The 21,660-nt window shown below is 44.4% G+C and overlaps 1 protein-coding gene across 1 annotated transcript; it reads left to right on the forward strand.

Annotated features, from left to right (window-relative positions):
* Window positions 1-6,747: 6,747 nt before the first annotated feature.
* Window positions 6,748-21,587, forward strand: MSLN (mesothelin). The gene is made up of 23 exons (XM_052680207.1): window positions 6,748-7,047; window positions 7,191-7,270; window positions 9,600-9,640; window positions 10,191-10,212; window positions 10,312-10,339; window positions 10,900-11,071; window positions 11,378-11,593; window positions 11,701-11,871; window positions 12,776-12,922; window positions 13,068-13,117; window positions 13,929-14,049; window positions 14,343-14,428; window positions 15,056-15,185; window positions 15,317-15,507; window positions 16,192-16,282; window positions 16,469-16,580; window positions 16,825-17,006; window positions 17,738-17,884; window positions 18,078-18,211; window positions 18,732-18,859; window positions 19,430-19,524; window positions 20,099-20,288; window positions 20,933-21,587. Exons 2-23 carry the CDS (start codon window positions 7,234-7,236, stop codon window positions 21,025-21,027), a joined length of 2,586 nt encoding a protein of 861 aa, XP_052536167.1. The 5' UTR covers window positions 6,748-7,047; window positions 7,191-7,233; the 3' UTR covers window positions 21,028-21,587.
* The last annotated feature ends 73 nt before the right edge of the window (window positions 21,588-21,660 follow it).

The following is a 21,660-nucleotide window of genomic DNA, read 5'->3' on the forward strand; positions in this document are numbered from 1 at the left end:
TGGCCGTGCAAATTCTGGCATGTTGCTTCATGGCCTGTATTTCTCCCGTCCTGGAAATCAACAATGCAAGCGAAACGCCTGCAGGTGGCTCCGTGTACTGCTTTGAACATGACGTCCAGCCAGGCTTATTGGTAGTCTCGCTTGGTATAGCCTTTTCATCAGACACACGTGTGACACAAAGGGGTTGAAGCTTCCCTAGCCTGGTTTAGAAAGCACTGTCTGCTAGGGGTGTGACATTACTATGAACTGAAACAAATTCCTTGCTGGTGATAGCAAGGTGCTGTTGTGGGGAGAAAGTGCTTCAAAAGGGTGTTTAAAGCTGGGGCTTAGGGTCAGTCACATAACAAACTGAGGTAGGCTTTCAGTTTGTGAGCGGGATCTCTGACTCTCCTCAGGCAGGCTCTCTCTTTATTCCTCCTCTCTTAGGAGTGCATGTAACATCACCATCTGTAGGTGGCTGTGTATGCACCCGTGCATGTCTACCTATATACAAAGCAGAGAGGGAGGTCAGACTGCGGTGTTACATCACAAGGTGTCAGCCTCACTGTAAGGGGAAGCAACTGAAATCACATAAAGATTTTTAGCAGGTAGCTGACTCATACAGGAGACCATTTTCTTGAAGCTATAGAGTACAGAGCTGCTTTGTACTTGGGAGTAAGGAGTGCCTGACAATTATAGCTATTTTTTGCTGCACTTGAGTGCATAATAGAGATGTCCAAGTGCTGACGGTACTTCAGGGCAGGATGGAGCAGAAGCATTGCTGGATACCCACAGCACCTCACCCTTTCATACCTGGTGCTGTAGAAGGTGTGTGCTTTGGGAGGACCTGTTCACAGAAAGAATTGAGAACGTGGCACAGCAGCTGACACAAGTAGCACTGTTCTTGGAGTGCTGGATGCCAAATGCTTTTAATGGTGTGAGTTTCATGGTACAGCCAGAACTAATGGCCAAAGACCCAACGTTGTAACAGCCTGGTTCTTTCTAAGCAGTCTTTCAAGGCTGGGCTGGGCTCCCAGGACCATGTGTGAGCTCTGCTTTTCCGATGTCAGTTACCTTAAAGCTGGTCATGTTTCTTAAACCTGGCTGCTGATCTGTCAGGAGGACTTCTGTACCCAGCTAAACAGGGCTAGGGCACTGCTAAACACTTCTGCTCCAGTGCTGCCAGTTACAGTACCAACATGAACAGAAACCTTGCCAAGAAAGAGGAAGAACAGATTTCACAGTACCTCTTTTTCAGTTTTATTAAGCTTATAATTCAGGAGGTTTGACTGTTAGATGTATGTGGTTTTTGTCTTTGTGCAACTCAAAAATGATTATAGAGAAGGAAGTAGAAAACAAGCAGAATCTCATGTGAAGTTCTGCAAAGGGTGATGTGATGGTTGAGTTTTACTTCTAGCTGCTAGTAATATTTGGTGCTCTTTGGCTTCTTTATCCCCACTCTTAAATCAGCTCCTGTGCCTTTTTGTTTGTCTCTGTGATACTTCTTTTAATAGTGTGCAGTGGGAGTGCTGAGTGTCCAGAGCAGGGTTTACTGTGGAGTTACTGGAGGAGGAGACAAATCAAAACTGGGTTTTTTTCCTGGGGTGGCCAAGGAATGGGCTGTGTGAAGGTAGGCAGGTCTCTGAGACCTCTGGCTTTCTTGTCTTCTCCTTTGCAGTTCAGAAGTAGCCTTGAGTGAAGACCTGTTAGTGCATGGAGGTAAGCATTGATGCTCTTGCATGAACTGTCAGAAACAAACCTTCAGTGCTTCTTGTTGACCCCTCTGGAATTTGTAGGTGTGGGCACAATACCATCTCAAAGCCAATAATATTTATTTTCACATGTTCCCTGCTTGTAACCGAATGCTTAAGCAAGCAGAAGTGAGACAAGTTGCGTGTTGAACCAAGTACTGCCTTATTTATAAAAAAACTTCCTCCAGGTGACATTTAACGAGTAGGTACGCAATTCTGCAGTCACAGAGCTGGATGTGACCTGCTTACGCATTCTTTGGAAGATCTGCACCAAGATAAGGGTCAGCCCTGTTGATTTGAAACTAGACATGCACTGTTAGTAGGTCTGAGAGTATTGTTCACTTGCTTTCTGAACCAGTGGCCACTTTTACTGCTACAAGAAATCCACAGAGACCATAAACCGTGTGATGACTAACCTAGGAACAATCTCTCATGTTTTTGGGAACTGAAAATGAAGTCTTAAGGAACCAACATAAATGTCTCTATTTTTTCCACAGACATGTCCTTTTCATACCCCCCGCCTATATCTCAGCTTGTAACCGTTCAACCTCCTTGGTCTTCGTGGCAAACCACATGTAAAAAGGATGTGAGATGAGGATGCTGGAGGACAGCTTTCAGATCTCCTCTCTGCTGCCCTGAGACTCCCCAGTGTGCAAACCTCTACCTGAACTCCGACCTCATCCAATGATGGACATATCAACAAGACAGATGATATAGCTTTTGCTGCCCCAATTTACCTTCCCTGAAATGTGTATAACCTTACCTAACCTAATTTACCTTTCTTTTCTGCAAGTAGGAAGCAGCAGTTTTAATCAAGAGCAGCTGGAGCGAAGGCAGGACTGTTCTGCAATGGAAGCACTAAGCCATAGAGCAGTGATTGGTTTGATGCCAATGAAATCACAGTTCTCAAGTGTGGATATTTATTTAGCAGTGTTTCCTTGTTTGCATTTTTAGTGAGATAAGTAAAGGAGAATTTTCGCAGAGGCTTAATTCAGTTGTGGGGGAGTCTTCCTTTGTGTGCCAAGTCCCAGTAAGTCTGAGATCTGTACAGGGAGGGTAAAATAAGAGCTGGGTGCAAGCAATGACTGTACAATAGCCCTGCCTTTATGGTCTTGAAGCTGCTTATGTCTTAGATTTCTATTAGTATCTATGTGTGATGGTCATGGATAAAAAGAATTTAGTTTTGCTGTTAGAGTTGCATGCCTCCATATCCTCTCTTTGTACCTGGATCGTGTTGTCCCTGCTGGGTCCTGACAGTTTTCTTTTTCATGAGGCAACTAACGTAGGAACAGAAAACGTCAATTATTTGAAAGATACCTCCTCACTTCCAGTTGCCTCTTTGCCCTTCTGTACTATCACAGCAGTTTGATTTTCTTCCCTGGCAGCATGTGTTTGCTTTCAGCCTTCAGTATTTCTTTTTACAACTTTTATGCCATCTGCAACATTTTTATTTTTTTTTTTTAACTGCCCCTTTTGGTTTCTCTTCAGCAAACTTTATTTTGTGCTCTATTGTTCCCGTTCTTAAACCTCTCTTTCTGGTTCTGGGGCGCACAGTAGGGCTGTGTGACCCCTGTGAGTTGTGGTAGCCCATGCAGGCTTGCAGATGAGCTCAGCGCTGGTCTGACATTAGTGAAAGCCTGACCACATCTTGTACAAACTCATGGTCAAATGTTCTTCTTAGCCCCCCTAGGGTAGTGGTCTCCCATACAGTTTGCTTGCTCTTGGGCCCATGTTTGGATGGGAAGTTTGTCTGCGATGTGAGCATGTATCTGCTGGCCTGGCTCTGCTTCCCCAGCTCTGTCTACCTAATGGGAGATCTGACTTTTCTGAGGCAGCCTGAAGCCCCTGTAGTTCTGCATGAAAGCTACAGGGAAATGCAGCGACTGGGCTGAGCAGGGCGTGTGGTCTGCGTGGCAGAGATGGGATCGAGAGAGATTTACTGCCTGCTGCCACACCTGGCTTAACATGGCAGGAACACATCGACGACCAATTGTATAATTTAGGGTTGCTGAATAACACTTGAGCTGCCCTCGATGTCTCTGTCAGGCTGGGAGAGTAGAGGGTTGTGAATGCACTGACTCATTTTCCCATGGCACAAATGATGTTTTAGGCCTGGCCCATTTCTAACCACCCTCTGCAGGTTTCATTGACTGCCCTCCTTCCATGACCCTTCAGTGTGAGTGTTAAGAAATCATGATTCAAAACTAGGATTCATTCCCCACTTGCTATTGCAGGGAAATTTATGCGTTTGAGGAGGAGGTGACATAAAGACATTGGATTATTTGCAGTTTCAGGAGAGGGATGATTGCAGGGAGGGAGGAATGCAAGAAGGAAGAGAGGCGGAGAGAGGTCTCAGTAATGGCATTGAACTAGAAGTGACTGTACAGGTGAGCTCTAAAATCCCTCTCACATGCCAATGCAAGCTGCAGGCACTTCTGTCAGCAGGGCTGTATCCACTGGTACCACGGGGCAAGGGCTGACTGAAATCTCTTTCAGTTTTGTGCTTCTCACATGAGATGGGACCTCAAACTGTTTCGCACCAACAGGAGTTTTATCAGCATTTGTGTTACATGCTCTGTGTTCCCATTAGTTTGTGACTGAGGGGCTGCAAAGGGAGAGAAGTTCATCAAAGGTGGGGAGAGCAGGGCTTACGAAGGGCAAGTTGTGGAAATGAAGTTAATGACAGGAAGAGCTTTGCTTTTGGAGAGGTGGTAGCTGAGGGCGTGCTGGACTCCATCCCCTGAAAGACTTGTCTACCAGGTGTGGGCTGCAAATATCTCATTCTGGCTTAGTCACAGCTGCTGCCTGAATTGCTTCATGTTGCTAAGATAATAGGAATGAAGCACCTGCACCACGTCTTTTCTGGGTAGCACAAGGGTTATTACCAAATCTACTTTTCTAGATTGATGTCACTTTGTGAGAGGCTGTGATGTTCTCCTGTCTGACCACCCATCTGCAAATCTTATCCTCATCTCGAAGCTGTGCTGCCACGCACGGTTAATGCTGCTGTGATGATGTGGCTGTGTCCCCAGGCTGGGTAAGGCTGGCATGTAGAAAGTGCAGGAAAACCTGCAGGAGGCCAAACTGATGTTTCCAGCATCCACTGCTATGAACTCAGTCTGAATATGGCATCACATCCAAAAATCCTCTAGCCAGAAGCCTATTTCAGGAAGCTGTAGCTCTTACTTACGCTTACTTGAGCAGATACAAAGCCATAAATCAGCTCCAGCCTTATTCGTTGCAATAATCAGAATTTTGCCAAATACTTGATGCTTCTGCTCAGCCACTTTGTGAACAGAGCTAAGAAAAATAACAGTTTGTTTATAGATGAAAGTTCCTCCTTGCTTTCATGAACTCTGGCGTCTCTCCCCATTGGGGGGGGTTGCTTGGCACACTCTTTAGGTACGCAGATTACCTGATCAACACAAGCAGAAAATCCTGACAGTCTGCATTGCCCCCTCCCCTGGTTTCCTCATCAGTTGATGAGGCTCACTGTTGATTTTTCTGCTTTTCAGATCCATCCTGTTCTTCCGTTTCACCTTCGGATACCCCCGTGAGAAGCAGTGGATCTGGCTGCAGATGCAGAGCCATGCTGTGCCATGTTGCTGCTTTCTTCATCGACTCTTTTCTGGACCTGCAGTTCTTCCAGCAGCATGATCAGGACTCAGCAGCAACACGGGCTTACCTGACCTTCCTCTGTGAGCTGCCTGCTTGCAATGTGGACTTTTTGAAAGGCATAAGACACCAAAAGCTATGATATTTGAAACCTGATTGAAGGATCTTCCATCTGTCTCAGGGAGACTTCTTTTGGATTTCCTGGAGAAGCAGCTTCTTGCTTTGAACTTTGATTATTTGCAAAATGATGCATTTCAAGTTTACAGAGAAATGGATAGCTTAGATGGAAGCTGATAAGAGTTGGTTTCATGTGTGGCATCCTATGGACTCCTAGGTCAGAGAAACAATAAGTATGAATCAGTAATCTTGTACAAGTTTCAAAATAGCTGATAAACATATTAAGCGTGCTAAGAAAACTGGGAGTGGGGAGGGAGCTGGTTTTGGGTACATGGTGGTGCTGTGAGTCAACGCCAGCTTTTCTCTGCATTGCCACAAACACAGGAGTTGTAGGTGGGTGTGATGGGACAAGCCTGAGCCTGGGACTTAAATGGCTTATGGGAACCTTGAAAAAACATCAGTAAAGTGACCAAAGACAGATTTTCAATTTTGAGTATGCAGAATTACTCGTTTGCACCCAAAGAAGTTGAGAGAGTTATTGTGGACAATTTCTTATTGGCTTGAGGACTCAGATCTGAGGGTGAGGGAAACAAAGTCTGAACCAGACAGAAGGCAGTTTAATATCCCTCTCTTGTTGATATCTGCAGCTGGTCTCACTTTCAGTCTTGCAGATTGTGCTTGCTAAGTTCTCCTTGCTGAAGTGCTTGTAGGCTTACAGTTAGTTGGAGAACACTGCTGATGCACAGTTCTGGGGAGATTGTGAGGACCCATTCCATGTGTTTTTCAACCTAAGGAGCAGGACAAGTCCATCAAGTCATTCTTTGTCTCCTGCAGCATGCAGTTACTGCACACAGACCCCTTGTAACCAAATGCAAGCTCTTAATTGCAAAAAGTAAACAATGTTTTAATTAGAGCAGCTTGGCAGGACTGGAAATTCCATGAAGTTATGTTCTAGGAATTGTGCAGATTTATTGAGAGAAAGGCTCAATAGAGAGAAAGGTTTCTGGTGATAAGGAGATAGAGACCTCAGGGTTTACAGTTCTGAAGCTTTATAACTGTTGCATCCCATGAATGGCAAACGAGTCAAGTTTGGAGCACGGGGGGAATGCACTTATTCACTGCTCTCATCCTGCTCACTCCACGCAGACACTCTGAGATCAATGTTTCCAATGGTATCCAAGGGAATGCCGAGCACTAACAAAAAACCACACTTTTGTTTGCACTGTTAAACGTTTGCATCTTTAAGGACTTACAGGTGTGTCTGGTGCTCCAAATCCATCCTGTAATTTCAGATGTAATTTTGAGAAGCCAGAGACACACCCTGGTTTGCTCAGTGAAAAGCAGCCCTCTACGATCAGGGAGCCGCACAGTGAGGACCCAGTGACTGGTGGCTGGGAGGCGATTGCCACATTTAACCATCTGGGCAGGTTGTGCAAGCTGCTGTCTTCCTCTGCAGAGCAGAGCCCACCACCAACTTCAAGGCGTTGATAGCAGTGAGTCTAGCTTCACTAACTCTGAATTCTCCTTACTCGATCAGGCTGAGCATACCCTCAAGTAGCTTCAGGTGCTTTGGATCCAGTTTCAGGTAGGCTTTGTGAAGGTTGTTGATGTGTGTAAATTAGCTCAGCAAGCAGTTATTTGAATGAACGCTTTTTAACTTTCCTACCCAGGTTTGGTTTTTTGTAACTAAGTATTATTCGTTTCTGCTTTTTTCTTGGCTGAAATAAGGTGATTCCTTGTGGGCACAGGCACTCCGAAGACCACTGCAAAAATGCCACCTTTGCAACTTGGCTTCCTCCTTGTGCTCAGTGAGTATTGCTGCGTGGGCAAGGGTGTCCTGGAAGCTGTGGTTGAGGTAACCCTCAGAAGGGAAGATTGTGTTGAAATACCACCAGATGCTACTGTGGTGGTTGTTTGCAGTCCTCAGCCTTTGGTTCGTTACTGAGTGAACTGGTTTATTACTGAATCCTCGAGCCAAAATATATTAATTTCTGTAATGAACAGAGCGGAAGGACAGCAGTGGAATTAATTTTTGTCCCGTCGTTGCGGAGCTGTCTGCTGATGGCTCCTTCTGTTGGGATATGCAGAAGGCACTGATTTACAAAATAGCCTTAGCTGTTTGTATTCCTCTCCTTCCCCTCCTCCTGCTTTTTGGTGCTGAGGGATTCCGAAGCAGTCTTTGTTACTTTCCCAAAGTGTCAGTGCTTTGTTCTCTCTTCCTTGTCAGATTTGGGATCACCTTTGTAATGAGTTCAGTGATGATAAAACATGGACTTGTAACATTACAAACAAGCTAATGAGATGCCAGCTGGGGAGCAGCTACATAAAGAGTCTGTCATTTTCTCTGTGGTGGGTTTGGTTATCAGTATTAAGGAAGGAAAACAAATAAACAGATTGCTTTTTTTCCTTTATTTCATTAATGCTGTTCAAAACTGATCAGTATTGTGGAAACTGATGAAAATTCTGATTTTCCAATTTTATGTTGATATCCTGTACAAGGAGTGAAGTTTGTTCAGCAGAATTGTGTAGGTTTCTTGGAAGAATTAATGTCTCTTAATGCAATGGTGAGATGAGGCATCTTTCATCATAGAGCAAGGATGGTTGCAATAGTGAGTTGAGCTGCTCCTGTAGGATCAGAGAGGCCCCCCACCTTCCTCCTTTTCCACATGGGTCTCTGAACTTTTCCAGTTCAATGGGATTATTTCCATGCTTAAAGATAAATGTGTACAAGGACTTAACCAAGATTGGGGCAAAGGGCTTGGCTGTGTATTTCCAAGGTCCAAACCGGAGAGGAGGAGGAAGTGATTATTATGGATAGAAACAATCTTGGCTTTGTCTATAAGCAGGGAAGCAATGGCCTTTGGCTCTCAACTCGTGGTTGTGGTCCTGGTAACTCTTTCAGGACTTTGTCTAAGAGTAAAGCCAATGTGTGGTAGGGTTAGAGGAAAGCACTCCGTTTGGCCAGCTATGGGTATCGTTTGTTTGCCTGTTGGTTAGTGACAGTTCTCCATTAATTAAATGATTTAAAAAGGTGTAGCAGCTAGTAATCCAAAGAGCTGTTACGCTGATTAGGGACTCCTCTCATCCATCCCTACAAGCTACTTTACATCTGGACACACCATGAGAAAACACACCAACAAAACCAATTCTGCTTCAGTTGTGCCTGTCAGCCTGCCAGCGTCACCTCAGGTGCCTCAAATCATTGAATCACTGTCTTCTTCTCCCTACCTCTCATTTCATGTAGCATTTCTTGCATTTATTCATTCTGCCCTGTCACATGGGATTTCCCCATCTTCCCCCCCTTTTTTTTTTCTGTGTTGTTAAGATGCTGAGCTTGGCAGGTTTCTTGTTCTTTACAATAGTAATGCCAGGGAGAATTGAGTCTGTGTATGCTGTTTTGGTTTCCTAAGCTTGCATTTCACCATATTTCCAACTTCCTGGTATCAGCTGGAGAAAAGCAAGTTGACATTAAGAAGAGTGCGAAAGTTGAGAAAAACAAAGTGTAGAGCAGTGGAGAACTTGCATGGACCTGCCAAGAGCCAACGGTGACAGGCTGATGTAATTTAGTAAATCCCTGCCAAGCTCTCAGACAAGGCTGAAGTGATGACTGTCATACAGTGGCACGGCCTGCATTGTGTGCAGTTCTGCAGCATAGGATGGTTTTAATCCACTCAAGGATTTAGCTGGAGATGTGTGAAATACAATGCAGGCTTGGCTACAATTGATGTTTCAATGTGGATGCTGTAAGAAGCAGGAAGAAGCTACGAAGCTGGGACCATCATGGATGCGTATGGGTCAAGCCTCCTGGGCTGATTTCTTACCTTGATCTTGTCCTGGCACACGAGAGATATTGGAGAGAAGGAGCATTCCAGGAGTGTTTTCTGCCCCTTTCCCTCCCCTTTCTTCTTTGGGAGGAAAAAGACTTTGAGTAGATCAAGGAGCACCTCATGCCTGCCTGCCAGACAGCTGTCACAAAGTCAGAACAAGGGGAAGGTCTGACAGTTGGTTCTGTGAAATGCTGTGTCAGAATGATGTAGAGAGATGACTGATGTTTGGGATCTGCTAAGCCAGATGGGAATTGTGAGAATGAACCTCTGTCCTGAGTGTCTGCTAAAATCACATCACATTGTCTTCCAGGTTGGCTGGGAGCAGACGCAGCTCCTGCTGGGACATATCTGGTAAGACAAACACTGAGTTTGAAATATGTCTTTGCTTGCAAAGTGTGTCTGGGTTAGTGGTCAGCATGATTCCTCCTGGTAGCAATGATTCCTCCTGGTGCAATGATGAAAATCAGTTGCCACAAACCAATGCCTGTGCGTTATGATGTGGGCCAACTGGCTAACTGTCCCTGTGATGGGTGTACTGGGTGGGGATGGCTTCTCCAGGTCTTTGCAGTGCAGACATGTCACCAGGCAGTGCAAGGAGGGTGACACACACTGGTCACACTCAAATCCTTGGAGTAGCCCATCCCATTGCTTCTAATGCCTGAGTGACTTTCTGGCTCTTTAGAGTACAGAGCCAATACTGATCTCAATTTTGCAGATGGCAGTTCCCAACCATAGCAGGGGAGGAGGCCTGAGTGTAGATATTTGTGTATTTCAAGCCAGATTCAAGTATAAATTGTTTGTATGTACATGCTTCTCTGTATGAAATGATCACAAATAAGACCGTACTGCCATTGTAACTGCAGAATATGGTTCTCTCTTTTCTCTCATTCTCCTTACTCAGTGCTCCAGCCCCGCTCTCAATGGTGAGTTTCTGACCAAGTAATTTCCCTAGGATTCAAATGTGGTTCTGTATACATATTCCTGTCACAGTTCCTTTTTCTCTCTTTTTTTTGGGAAAACAGAAACTGCTGTGTGTGCTTCAGTGAGAAGGTATGTAGGCCGTCAGTAAATGACCTTGGTGACGTTTCCCTTGGAAGTGCACTTCTGTTCTTTTGGGGATGTTGCTTTGGGTGGCAGGCAGCCTCTGAAACCAGAGGTAGCACCTCTCTCCCTGCAGAGGTCCAGGGATGCTTTTGGGCAAGGGAGGGTTTTGCTCTGGTTTTGCTCTGTTGAATAGTGAAGAGAAAATGGGACTCTGTGTCTGTGCAGGACAAAGAAGAGCAGGGTAAATCCCTGGTGTGTCAGACAGCCAGTCTGTCATGGGCAGGATTTACTGCTCCAAGGATCCTTGTGTTGATGCTGAGCTGGTACTGGGGGCCTGGGATGAAAATGATGCTTCAAGCCTTGCTTTCATTTGATTTCCACCTAAGGGTAATCAGTTTGCAAGTACCTTCTTCCTGTGCCAGCAAATAATTCTTATCATTTGAGTTGTTTGTTTGCCCTTCTGCATTTGTTACTTGGGCTGTGCGAGCATCCTTTGGAAAAAGAAGAAAGATCAGAATCACTGCCTATCAGATTGTCAACCTCTCTTCCTGGTGTCCCACCCGCAGTCTCCCAGACAGATTTGTTTGCTACCTGAGCCCCTCTGCAGTGAGCAACCTGAGCAGGGATGATTCTTTGAGCTTGGCCCAGAGGATCAGTAACAGCTGCACCTTGAACACAACGCTCGGAAGAATAAAGGGAAATGGTGCTCCCTCATCCCTGACAACAGAGGAACTGCAGGTAATCTGCCCAGCCCTGTGACTCAGTTCTTCATTCAACTAGGCAATGTTTCTGATGATTGAAGGTTCAGCTCTCATGCCTCCTCCCGTGTGCAGTCCTAGAACCCATCTTGCTGTATTTTTGTGTTGTCTGGCTCATGCTTTATGATAGGCAAAGTCTTAATGGTAGAAGTCCATGAACAGGCTTAATCACACAAATTTGGGGCAGAAAATCTAGCCGTGTAAGACATCCAAAGGCTGTAGAATCCAATAGGCACATATCATTACTCTTCTGACTTTCTTTTCTGAGTCTGTGGGATTTTTACAGGTTGTATCTTCTTTGGTGAGGAATGTTGAGCGTTTCACTCCTGCTGTGCTGCGGGTGTTGGGCCAGATTGCTGTTGGGCTGTCTGTATCTGACATAGAAAATAAGATCAGTGGGGAAGACCTGGAAGCATCGATTCCTATCCTGGGTAAAGTTCGTGGCTGGAATGCTGACCAGTCCAGTGCTATTATCAACAAACTGCTCAACTCTGGCTATCAGGTATAAAAGATGAAATCCACCAATGCACCTTAGACCTAGCATAGCTAGTTGTAAGCAAGTGCTATTTAGTCTTTCATGTACTCATGCCTGCATGTATTATCTTTCAGTTTTCTTCTGGACAGAGCCTGGCAAAGCTAGGGAGCTTGGTGGCTGGCCTCAACAGCAGCACACTTCGAAGCTTGCCTCCAGAAGTGATCTTGGAAGCCATTAAGCTGCCTGAGTTTGTTCAGCAAATAGCAGCCCTGCCCTCTCCTCTGAAAAGGATATTTGTGGAAAAGGTGAAATTGCTTTTCTCTCTATGGATGTCATAAATTAGCGAAGCTCCAGTGACTCACAACCAAGAACACTGGTTACCTGGGGCCAGGCACTGACACATACCTGCACACACAGACAAGATTCCCTCTGGGCTGTTTGTCATTGCTAACCAGAGCATGCAACAGGACAGGCATTCCCAATCCCCATCACGGTGCCAGCGTGGATGTCCTTGGCTGCCAGCCAGTATGCCCTGATGAGCCTCTTAGGGCTTGGGGCAGAAGAGACAGTTTTCTGGGGGACGCACATGGAAACTACTCGCCACTGACATGATAAGAAGCTGCCAAGAAAGTGTTATTGTCATTGTTTGAAATTAGAATGTGTGAGAAGTGAGGGCTCATCTTAGAAAAGGCCCCTTTTAGGGTAAATTAATCCCCTAGCAATGCATTGTGTCATTTCCCCTATGTGACTGTAGGACGTGAACATCTTTCCTCGCTTTTCCTGGCCATTATTTTAACCTTGCAGCATCTGAGTTTGTTATTATTCATCTTACCTTCTACAAGAAAACTGCTGGCATGTTCAGCACCACAGGCCCTGCACATAGCATATGTGGTCATATGTGGATGGTCAGGGCTCTGGGTGATGCGTGAGGGAAATAACACCTCCTTCACCACAGGACTGCTCTGCAGCTTACCTTCGAGAGTTGAGGTACTGCTTGGGTTGGCAGGGAGGAGTGTTCCTCCTTTCTGGCCTGTTAAGGATTTTTAGAGCATCAAGCCAAGAGCTGGGAAACTGATGGAAACAGAACCATTCCCTCTCACTGGGGCCTTGGGTATTAGTCTCATGCTAGTCTGATGTATATGTTGAATGGGAAATAATTTGTAACGTTAGATTTTTTACAAGTATTATTTAGTTTTGTTGTTGTTTCAGATTTCCTCCAGTGTAAGCAACCCGGCTGACCTAGTCAAACTTATCCCTGGTGCTCTGGCCAGTTACATTCCAAAATCATTGCTTATTTTTGAGGATGAGAAGCTCAGCATTGAGGATCTCAACAGTAAAATGTGGACTCGAGACCAGGTAACATTCTAGCAGCTTGTATTGCCCTCACTGTCACTCTTGGACACTGCAGAGCTATGAGTCCACTCTTAAAGTCTGCCTGAAAATACAAGTAGTGATGTGGAAGAGTGTGGTTAACTATTGACCATCTGGCTTTGCTCCACAGGCTGCCATGTTTTTCAGAGATGTGATAAGGACAGAGCCTGACTTCAGCAGGTAGTGTTTTTCTGCTCTCCTTGTGTTTTCCATGTTTGCTTGGCTCCTGTTATCCCTGTTTCTTTTATCATGCATGACTGATCTTTTTAAATCTATAACAAGAGACAGGAAAATACCATGCAGACAACAAGCACGCAGTGCCAAGGTGTACCATGGTGTCAGCTGCAAGATACACCTGTGAGCCAGACTTTCTTTCTGAAACAATACTGCTGGCTCAGACTGCAGTTGGGAACCTTGCTTCTTGGCAAAGCATTTCTAATCAGACAACCTGTCAGTCTTATGTGGTGCTATTCCAAGAATTACATTTAGTGAGACTGACATGTCTTTTGTCAGTTCTTGTATCTGAGATGAAAAATGATGAAAGCCTTCACACGTACCTGGAAAAACAATAGATCTGACATGTCATGTTGCTTTCACAGTGTCAGTTTTTCCATATAGAAAGACTTCTTCCTGAGCTCTCCCAGGTCGTGAGACTGCTGTGATGAGGATCTGTGTGAGACTGTTTCAGTTTTGATATGTGTCATACACAGAAAGCACATCTGATCTTGTGCTTCAGTACAGCAGTATTGCTTGGGGTGGAGAATTTGTCTCTGCAGTTCTACTTCCAGCAAAATCTCTAGACTATGTTTGTGTAAGCAGTGATGGCTTCTTGATCTCCCACAAAAGTCAAGGCTAGCGATGTTGTGTTGATGAAGTTTTGAGAGTGTTAACCTTTGAGGTGTGGGAAGGTTTGTGCTTATACTCAGGGGGTCATCATTGGCTTTTCTCCTGAAATCCTTGCCCCTCTGATTTGCTTTCTGTAAACATTCAGGCTTTCCCAGTCAGTCCTTCATGGCTACACGTGTGCAGTTGCCAATGAAATGGAACCAGAGAGAGTTCAGGAGCTGGCCAAAGTCATGAAGAGGAAGAATGTCAAGCTAGGAGCAGACCAGGTCAGTTCCTGTATTCCCAAATGGTGTTTGGTATTGCAGTGGAGATACTAATTAGGATTGTTTAGCAAGAACAAAAGATCTTCAGCTTAAAGGACTGGAATGAATGTAAGTGGTCCTGGGTCTCAAGTGCCCAGTTTTGAATTTTTCCAAAGGCTTCTCAGGGCTGATTTATCCCTTTTTCTTTCTCCCTTTGGGGCAAAGTAAAATCTTTTTTTTTTCTTTCTTTTTTTTTTTTTTCCCCTATTGTTTTATACTGTTTTCCCTTTCTGCTACAAACTCTGGTGTGCTTTCAGCTGAGTTGCTTAGCAAAGATGGTGATGCTGCGTGGGATTCCCAAGGACTTGGATAGCTATCCTAAAGACCTGTTGCTATTTTTAAGGTATATGTGCTATCATTTTTCATGTTGTTGCTTTAGTCCTGAATGAGAAGAAGAGGCATGACTTTATAAGCCAGCTAGACTAATTCATGTTTGACGTATATTTCTGATTTGTTCAGGCATTCTTACAGAAAAAAAGATTGCAGAAAGCTTTTGAAAGAGCTTTGATGCCTTTCAGATTTAACTATCCATTGTATTACAGTAAATATACAATTGTATAATTGTATAATACATTGTATTATGGTAAAACAGTATGAAGCTCTTTTTAGTTATTTCTGTCTTGATGTGAAACTACTGTGGGCTTTTGGTACTTTTTAGCCTTTTTGAGGGTGATTTTCTCTTATAATGTCAGGTGAAACAGACAGTAGAGTAGATTTCTTTGTTCTGGTAGCTTATCCACTGTGGTTCTGTATCCAAATCCTGAATCATTTTAAGCTGAGACTTACGAAGGAACCCTTAAAGTGAAACTGAGTTTTTGAAAAATGTGGATTGTGGTCTTTAGGAAGAAGAACTGCATAGAATTTAGACTGTGGGTATGGAAAACATTATATTAAACAGAGTATATGTTGAACAGCCTTGAACCTGACCGTCTGTATCATTCAGCAGAACTCACAGTGTTTGTCTTCCTAGCCCTTCAGACTATGCAGCAACAGGAAGCTGTAAGCAGTACTTTGCTAATGTTGGGAAAGCAAGTCTTGATCTTCTGCAAAGAGAGTCGTCAGAGCGCAAACAGCTGCTGCTGGAAGCTTTAGCGTGCTTGGTATGTGGGCAGGGGACAACTCTGCTCAAGGCTGGGGAGAGTTTGGGGATGTCAGCTGTCAGAAGGAGCAAAAATGCTCTTGTACAGTGGGATCCAGTTCTACTTAATCTCTCTGTCTTGTGTTACTTCAGAAAATTCCAGGCACACGAGTAAACAAGGAAAATGCAAAGATTCTGGGTCATCTGGTCTGTGACCTGGGTGAAGAATACATTAGAAGTTCTGCTGGGACTTTGTTGAAGGAATTAAGCCAGTGTGAATCTTTCCTGCCTGATCAAGAGGAGGCTATTAGGAGTGTGATCAGCAGTGGCAACACTACATTTGGGTATGGATTTTTGCTGATGCTCAGAAGAAAAAAAAACTCTTGTCATGTTGAGACCTAAGTGAACTGCAGCTGACCAACTTGATCATACACTTGAATAATTCATTGCTTTTGAATTTCACATTGTTTCATTTGAATGTCTTTCAATGCATAAGTTTGGCTGGAATTCTACTGAAAAAGATATAGTCGTTTCTGTCTCACCTGCTGTAGTTACAGAAGCCTTTTCTCTGGTCTATTTTTCATTATCCAAACTTCTCTGAGGTGGTGCTGATGAACACAGAAGAGCTCCAGATGTTCATCAGATTCTGACTTCCAGAAAACATTCTGCTTCTATCTCTCAAACTGCCAGATGCTTGATAAATCCCTGGCTATACCTGAGAGACGTTGTCCAGAAAGGCAAATCACTTTTCCTTCCTGTGTCAAATGCTCAAAGGTCTTGGCACTGAATTGGCAATTGGTTTTCACACTTAAAAAAAGTGTTTGTTAAATGCCATTTTCCCATACAGCTGCCCCAGTGTTACTAACAGTTGCTTCTGATCCACTGGAATAAAGTTTTCTGTGATAGAAAGTGATTGAGAAGTTTTCTTAACTTACTATGTTACGTGGACATAATAGACACAATGCTGGCATCTTTCGTGTTGTTTTCCTTTCTTTTTGAAAACTGATCCCATCGATTTCTGTCTGCAGGCCTCCTCAAGTGTGGTCAGCATCTACCTTGAATGAGCTCACAGGGTTGATTCCTGTATTGGATCACAGCATCTGGCAGAAGGTCCCCAAGGTGGGTTACTCGAGTTCAGGCATTTAGAAATCTGCCTTTGGCTGACCAAAGAAAGGTCTCCAGGCTTATAGCAGAAGTCTTCTGTCCACAGTTTCAGCAATTAAGTTTCTGTGTGAGTAGCAACATAATGCACTGATGATATGCTTAATGCTGCAGAATCTCCCTGATGGATTATTTTCTTTGCAGAATGTTCTAACTTTTTGGCTGAAGAACTCTGCACGTGATTCACGTCTGTCAAGAGCACAGCTGGCCACCATTGTTGAAGAACTCTTGCCTTCTAGGCAGAAGCGTGATGCTGGTATGAGAGCTTTCTCTGATCCATAATGGCAGCATTCCTCTTGTATCAGGATTGATCTCAGTGCTTGTGGGCCTCCTTGAATATGTCTGAGTTAAGCTGTGAAACACTTGGTGGTGGATTGCCCAGGAGGAGGGTGGAATGATGGCATACTTGTCTGTCTCCAGAGTTGGAGCACTCAGAGCTTGAAGAAAAATGATTTAATGCTGGGCAGTAGTGTTTGTGTATTTAATACTTCCTTCAACAGGTTGCCCAGATGACCTGAGGATAACAGAGAAGGCTCTTCATGAGCTGATGCCTATTTACTATACACCTGAGGAGCTGCGTGCTTGCCTAAAGAACGTCTCTGTAAAGAATTACTTTGCTCAGATGCTGGACTACCCCTTCACTCAGGAGCAATTGGCTGTGCTGAAGGAGAAGCTGGATGAGGTAACGTCAGGCTGACGAATGCCAAATTATCTACTGATGAGATTGCTCAGGGACTTGTTCAGTTGAGTTTCAGTGTCTCCGAGGACTGAAACTCCACCGTCTCTCTGTGTTCCTCTTCCAATATCTGACCACTTGCACTGTGAAAATATATTTTAATACCTAATCAGGATTTTAATTGCATCTTGGCCCTTATCCTTTCGCTGTGCATCTCTGAGAAGAGTGTGGTTCCATCCTCCCTATAGTCTCCCAGAAGGTAAAGACAGTAATAAAATCCTCTTCTAGCCTTCTCTTGTTCAGATTGAAAAACCCAATTCCCTCAGCCCCACTACCCCACTTCCTATGTTGTGCCTCCAGCCCTTCAGGGAACCCAACACTGTAGTACTTAGATGAGGTCTCACAGGAGCCAAATAGAGGGGGATAATCACTTGGCTTGACCTGCAGACTGTGCTGCTGCTTGGGTAGCCCAGTGTTTGGTTAGCCTTTACCACTGTAAGGCATTCTGCTGCTCCAGGTCCTCACTGAATCAGTTCACATTGCTGCAGGTTTTCTTTCCTCACTGAAGCCTGCTTCCCTCAGCTTTCATGTAGAAAAATGACAGATGCACACATTATATCTCGCTGGCTTTTGTTTTCATTCCTTGCAGAGACCTTTATGGCTTTTCCATATTAATCTTGCAGAGAACACAGGCACGACAACAAGTGTTCATAGCAATTCCAACTGTCTTTGCACAGACATATCCTGATGGATATCCTGACAGCCTGCTCCCCAAACTGGACCGCCTTGCTTCTTTACTCACCGTGAAGGATTTTAGCAAATGGAAGATAACTTCAGCTGACACGCTGGCTGCCTTGCTAGAGCTTGACCTCCAAAATGAACAGGTGGGGATTTCCTGGTTTGGGAGCTGCTGGTTTGGGACCAGCTTAGTGGCTTCTTAAGATAATTGGCCCATCCTCGAGGTCCAAACAAGGAGATTTAAAATGATTTGGTTTAATTTTGTAATTATCACATTTGTTTTTCTTTTAAAGATGAAACCATGAATGAAACTAACTTTTGAAAAAAATGTGTTTCTAGGCTGCTGCTGTGATCAGTCGATACGTTGCCTTGGGAAATCCCTTGAATGCCACTGCACTGAATGCAATTAATACAAAATACTTGTGCACTCTGAATGAGACCTTGCTGAATCTGATAGACCCCAACAGCCTGAAGTGAGTCAACATTGCAATGCTCTCAGCTTCTTGTAGAAGCACATTCCCATCAGCAAGGGCAGTTTGCTTTCTCTCCATGCAGTAAAAGGAATTCTAAGGAGCAACTCAGTGCATGTTCTCTGCCCAGGCTTAAAAGCCTGTTGTTCTCCACTCTGCTAGATCTGCAATCAAATTCTTTTTACTGCACCTCAGGTGACAACCAGTATGGTCTGCATGCATGCCTGCTTTTGTCTGGAGGCAAAACAGTTGATTCTGAAGGACTGCTAAATAAAATTAATTACATAACTACATCTTTGCAAACACATAGTTAGCATTGCACCACCACAGCCATCGTAACTGAGAAAACACATCATTTTCAGCAGGCAACTGAGACATTATTTTCTTCATTGAGCTTCTCTCCATACGTCATCTGTCTAATGGGAAGAATTTGGGATTTATTCAAGTTGAAACTAATAAGAACTTTTATTTTCCTAAATCATCATCATTATCTTTTTTTTTCTTTTTTTTTTCTTTTTTTCAGACTGGCATCCCTGAATCCTTCAGCCTGTTCACAGCTTACAAAAGACATCCTGTATGCTAAAGCAAAACGTGCTTTCTCAGACCGGCACTACTTACGTGACTACTATATGCTTATTGAGCCTTACCTAGGTATGTAAAATAACAGTCTGTACAGGGAAAGAGGAACAAACACTGTCTTAGGATCTGGGAATCTTCAAAGCTGAGCTGTTAGAAGTTCTGGAAGGTTAGCATCTTTTTCCAACTTGTAGATGACATAAAATATTCTTGGAAGAATCTCTACCTGACTTAAAATTCCCTTCACTGATTGTCTAACTATCACAGGAATATTCAGACTCGTGGTTTCTGGGTTGGGTAAGATCTGCTAAGTGCCTTGGAAATCCAGCTGCCAATGCCTAGTGCTTATCTCATAGGCATTTCCCATGTCACAAAACATGGATTTTCCCTGTTAACCCAAGAATTCATTCACAGCCTCAGTGAACCTCTTCTTGCCCATTCCATCTGGCCGTTGATGCAGATTGGTTTGATGGCCAACATCATAAAACCCTGCAGCTAAAGGAACTATTTTTTTTTTTTTTTGCATTTGAAATTCACTCTGTTAGCAGTCCAGGCCTAATAAGTTTATGCTCCAACCTATACAGGTACACAACACTGCTCATTTGTGTGAGGGCATTGAGTAAAACTTTCTCTTTTTGGTCACAGGAGGTGCTCCTGGTGAGGATATCAGAGCTCTGAGCAAGGACAAGGTGAACATGAATGTTAGCACATTGGTGAATTTGAGAAGAGATGCTTTGATGGTAAGCTGAATGCTGACGTTGTTCAGCTCCTCGCGTTTCTGCCCTACGAGGTGGTTGTTTCTGGTCATGTTGTCCATTGTTGTAAATCCAGAGTTGCTCCATCAAATTCACAGTGATGGCTGACTAATGGAAAGCAGCAAACCAACCTGAAACTTCCCTAGAAGTTTAATTTGGAGTTATCCATGGGTGCCTACCCAGTCTTACTGGGGAGTTTCTTTAGAACAAGCACTCATAGTGGTAGTAGGAGGTTTCCACTAGGCTACAGTGCAAACCTTCTAACAGGAGTGTTAGCAGTAATATTACTGGTTTGGGAAGAAAGCTTTGTGACCAGAGCAGGGACTGGGGACCATGCATGAGTCAAGGAGATGTCATGGTAAGACAACAGAAATTGGTTTTGAGGAATCACTGTGTTTATTCCCCAAACCTAAGGTAAGATTTGTTCCAACTGGAGCCACTCACCGCAAGTTTGTTGTTCTGAATGCTTCTGCTAACAGAAACCTCATCAGATCCTTGACTAGAGGAGGTATGGTCATTCCTGCATTTACATCAGTAAGTCGTGTTTGATTTCTCCTAGAGCCTGACACCTGCTGAGGTTAAGGACTTGCTGGGGATACATCTACCTGATCTGTCAAGTTGGAGGAACATGTCTCCCATCAAGGAATGGGCCCAAAGACAGAAGCAAACAGAACTGGATAAACTGGGTGTTGGGCTCACTGGGGGAACACAAGAAGGCTATATAAACATCGTCACGCCCAAGTTTCAGCGTATGTAGTGTGCTAGGGCTTCTGATTTTTGTGCTTTAAATACTTATTCTTTGGTTACTGTAAGGAGAATAATTGCCTTGTGGAAGTGAGGTAATTTTGGTGGCCTGTAAAGAGAACTGAGCACACCAAGTTCTCAGCCATGCTTGTGCCAAGGCCTTAGAAAGTCCTGCTAGCTGCTCATGTGTCTGAGAGGAGAGACTGTTGGTCTGGGCTATTGCAGATCTCTTTCACTGGTGTTTGCTGCTGCCTATCCACACAGCCCCTTTAAAATGCAATGGATGGTGCTCACCTGCACCCTCCACTTCCCAGCATGGAGAGGCAGCAAATCCAGTTCTGCAGAGGAACCTTAAGCCTTGCAGCAATTTCTAAGTCCAAGATGAGGAGCAGTCCTGTAATCTCACTGAAAGCATCCATGTGAGCTGAGCATCTCAACTGAATGAGCACTTCCACAGCACCCTGAAGTACTGTGCATTGGATTTGGGCTTTGACTTGATGATTTGATTAGGGATAGCTGGGTACTGATTAGAGAGCCCTTGCCAAAAATCCAGAGATCTTCCCTGGATGTGGCACAACAGGATCTTTTCCTCGTGGAAGAATGGTTCAATTGTTGATTTCTTTGTACTGATGCCCCTTTTTTCTTCTAGCACCATCCTCAGCCCCTCTTGGTACCGAGGCCATGATGCTCCACCTCCTGCCTGCTCTACTTCTCAGTTTCCTGATGGTGTCAATCTTGTGTTGAAAATCTTCCCTTGGATACAGCACGATGAGGTGGACCGGTGTGTTACCTGCTCAGAGCCTGCTGGGGATTGCCAGGCCAGGGGTGAAGGGTGCTCACTGCAAGCAGGCAGCTGCTGCGTGGCTCTGTGCTCGTTGCTAGGTACTTTTCTTTTTCAAATCAATAGAAAAAAATTAGTGTTCTATTGGAACTGCAGCTTTCGGACAATTCAGAGCAGGATCTCTTTTTGCCTTTTGTACAAACCAAGCCAAGGTAATATACATCCCTGTTACTGCAATGGAACTGCAACACAACAGCTTTCAGTATTTTACTGTGCAACCGTGGTGGGTTTAGGGGTGAGCAGATCTGCTGTTCTGCATGTTACTGATTGCATTTCTCAGAACCTGATCTCTTGGTGCTGCCAGGCCCTCTGAGTGGGAGTAAAGCTTTCCAGCTGGTTCTAAAGAAATTGTGGAGCTAAGTAAAAATGCCAGAAGCAAAATGGGAACTGCTGTTGTCTTCATTCACTGCCTGCACTGCAGTGGCTGTGGGTACTAGATCAAATTAAATGGCTAGGAACCTCAGACATGCCTGCTAGTTTTCTTTGGTGTTGACTACTCCAACCTAAGGGCTGAAGCTGTTCTCAGCTTCCTTATG

The sequence above is a fragment of the Tympanuchus pallidicinctus genome, unplaced genomic scaffold, assembly GCF_026119805.1.
Source record: "Tympanuchus pallidicinctus isolate F22 unplaced genomic scaffold, pur_lepc_1.0 scaffold18, whole genome shotgun sequence".
Classification (NCBI taxonomy): Eukaryota; Metazoa; Chordata; class Aves; order Galliformes; family Phasianidae; genus Tympanuchus; species Tympanuchus pallidicinctus.

Coding starts and splice junctions, on each gene's coding strand:
- MSLN (XM_052680207.1), top strand. CDS start 7,234: ATGCCACCTTTGCAACTTGGCTTCCTCCTTGTGCTCA. Junction 11,872..12,775: donor AAAGGATATTTGTGGAAAAG/GTGAAATTGCTT, acceptor TTGTTGTTTCAG/ATTTCCTCCAGTGTAAGCAA. Junction 17,007..17,737: donor TGAAGGAGAAGCTGGATGAG/GTAACGTCAGGC, acceptor GTCTTTGCACAG/ACATATCCTGATGGATATCC.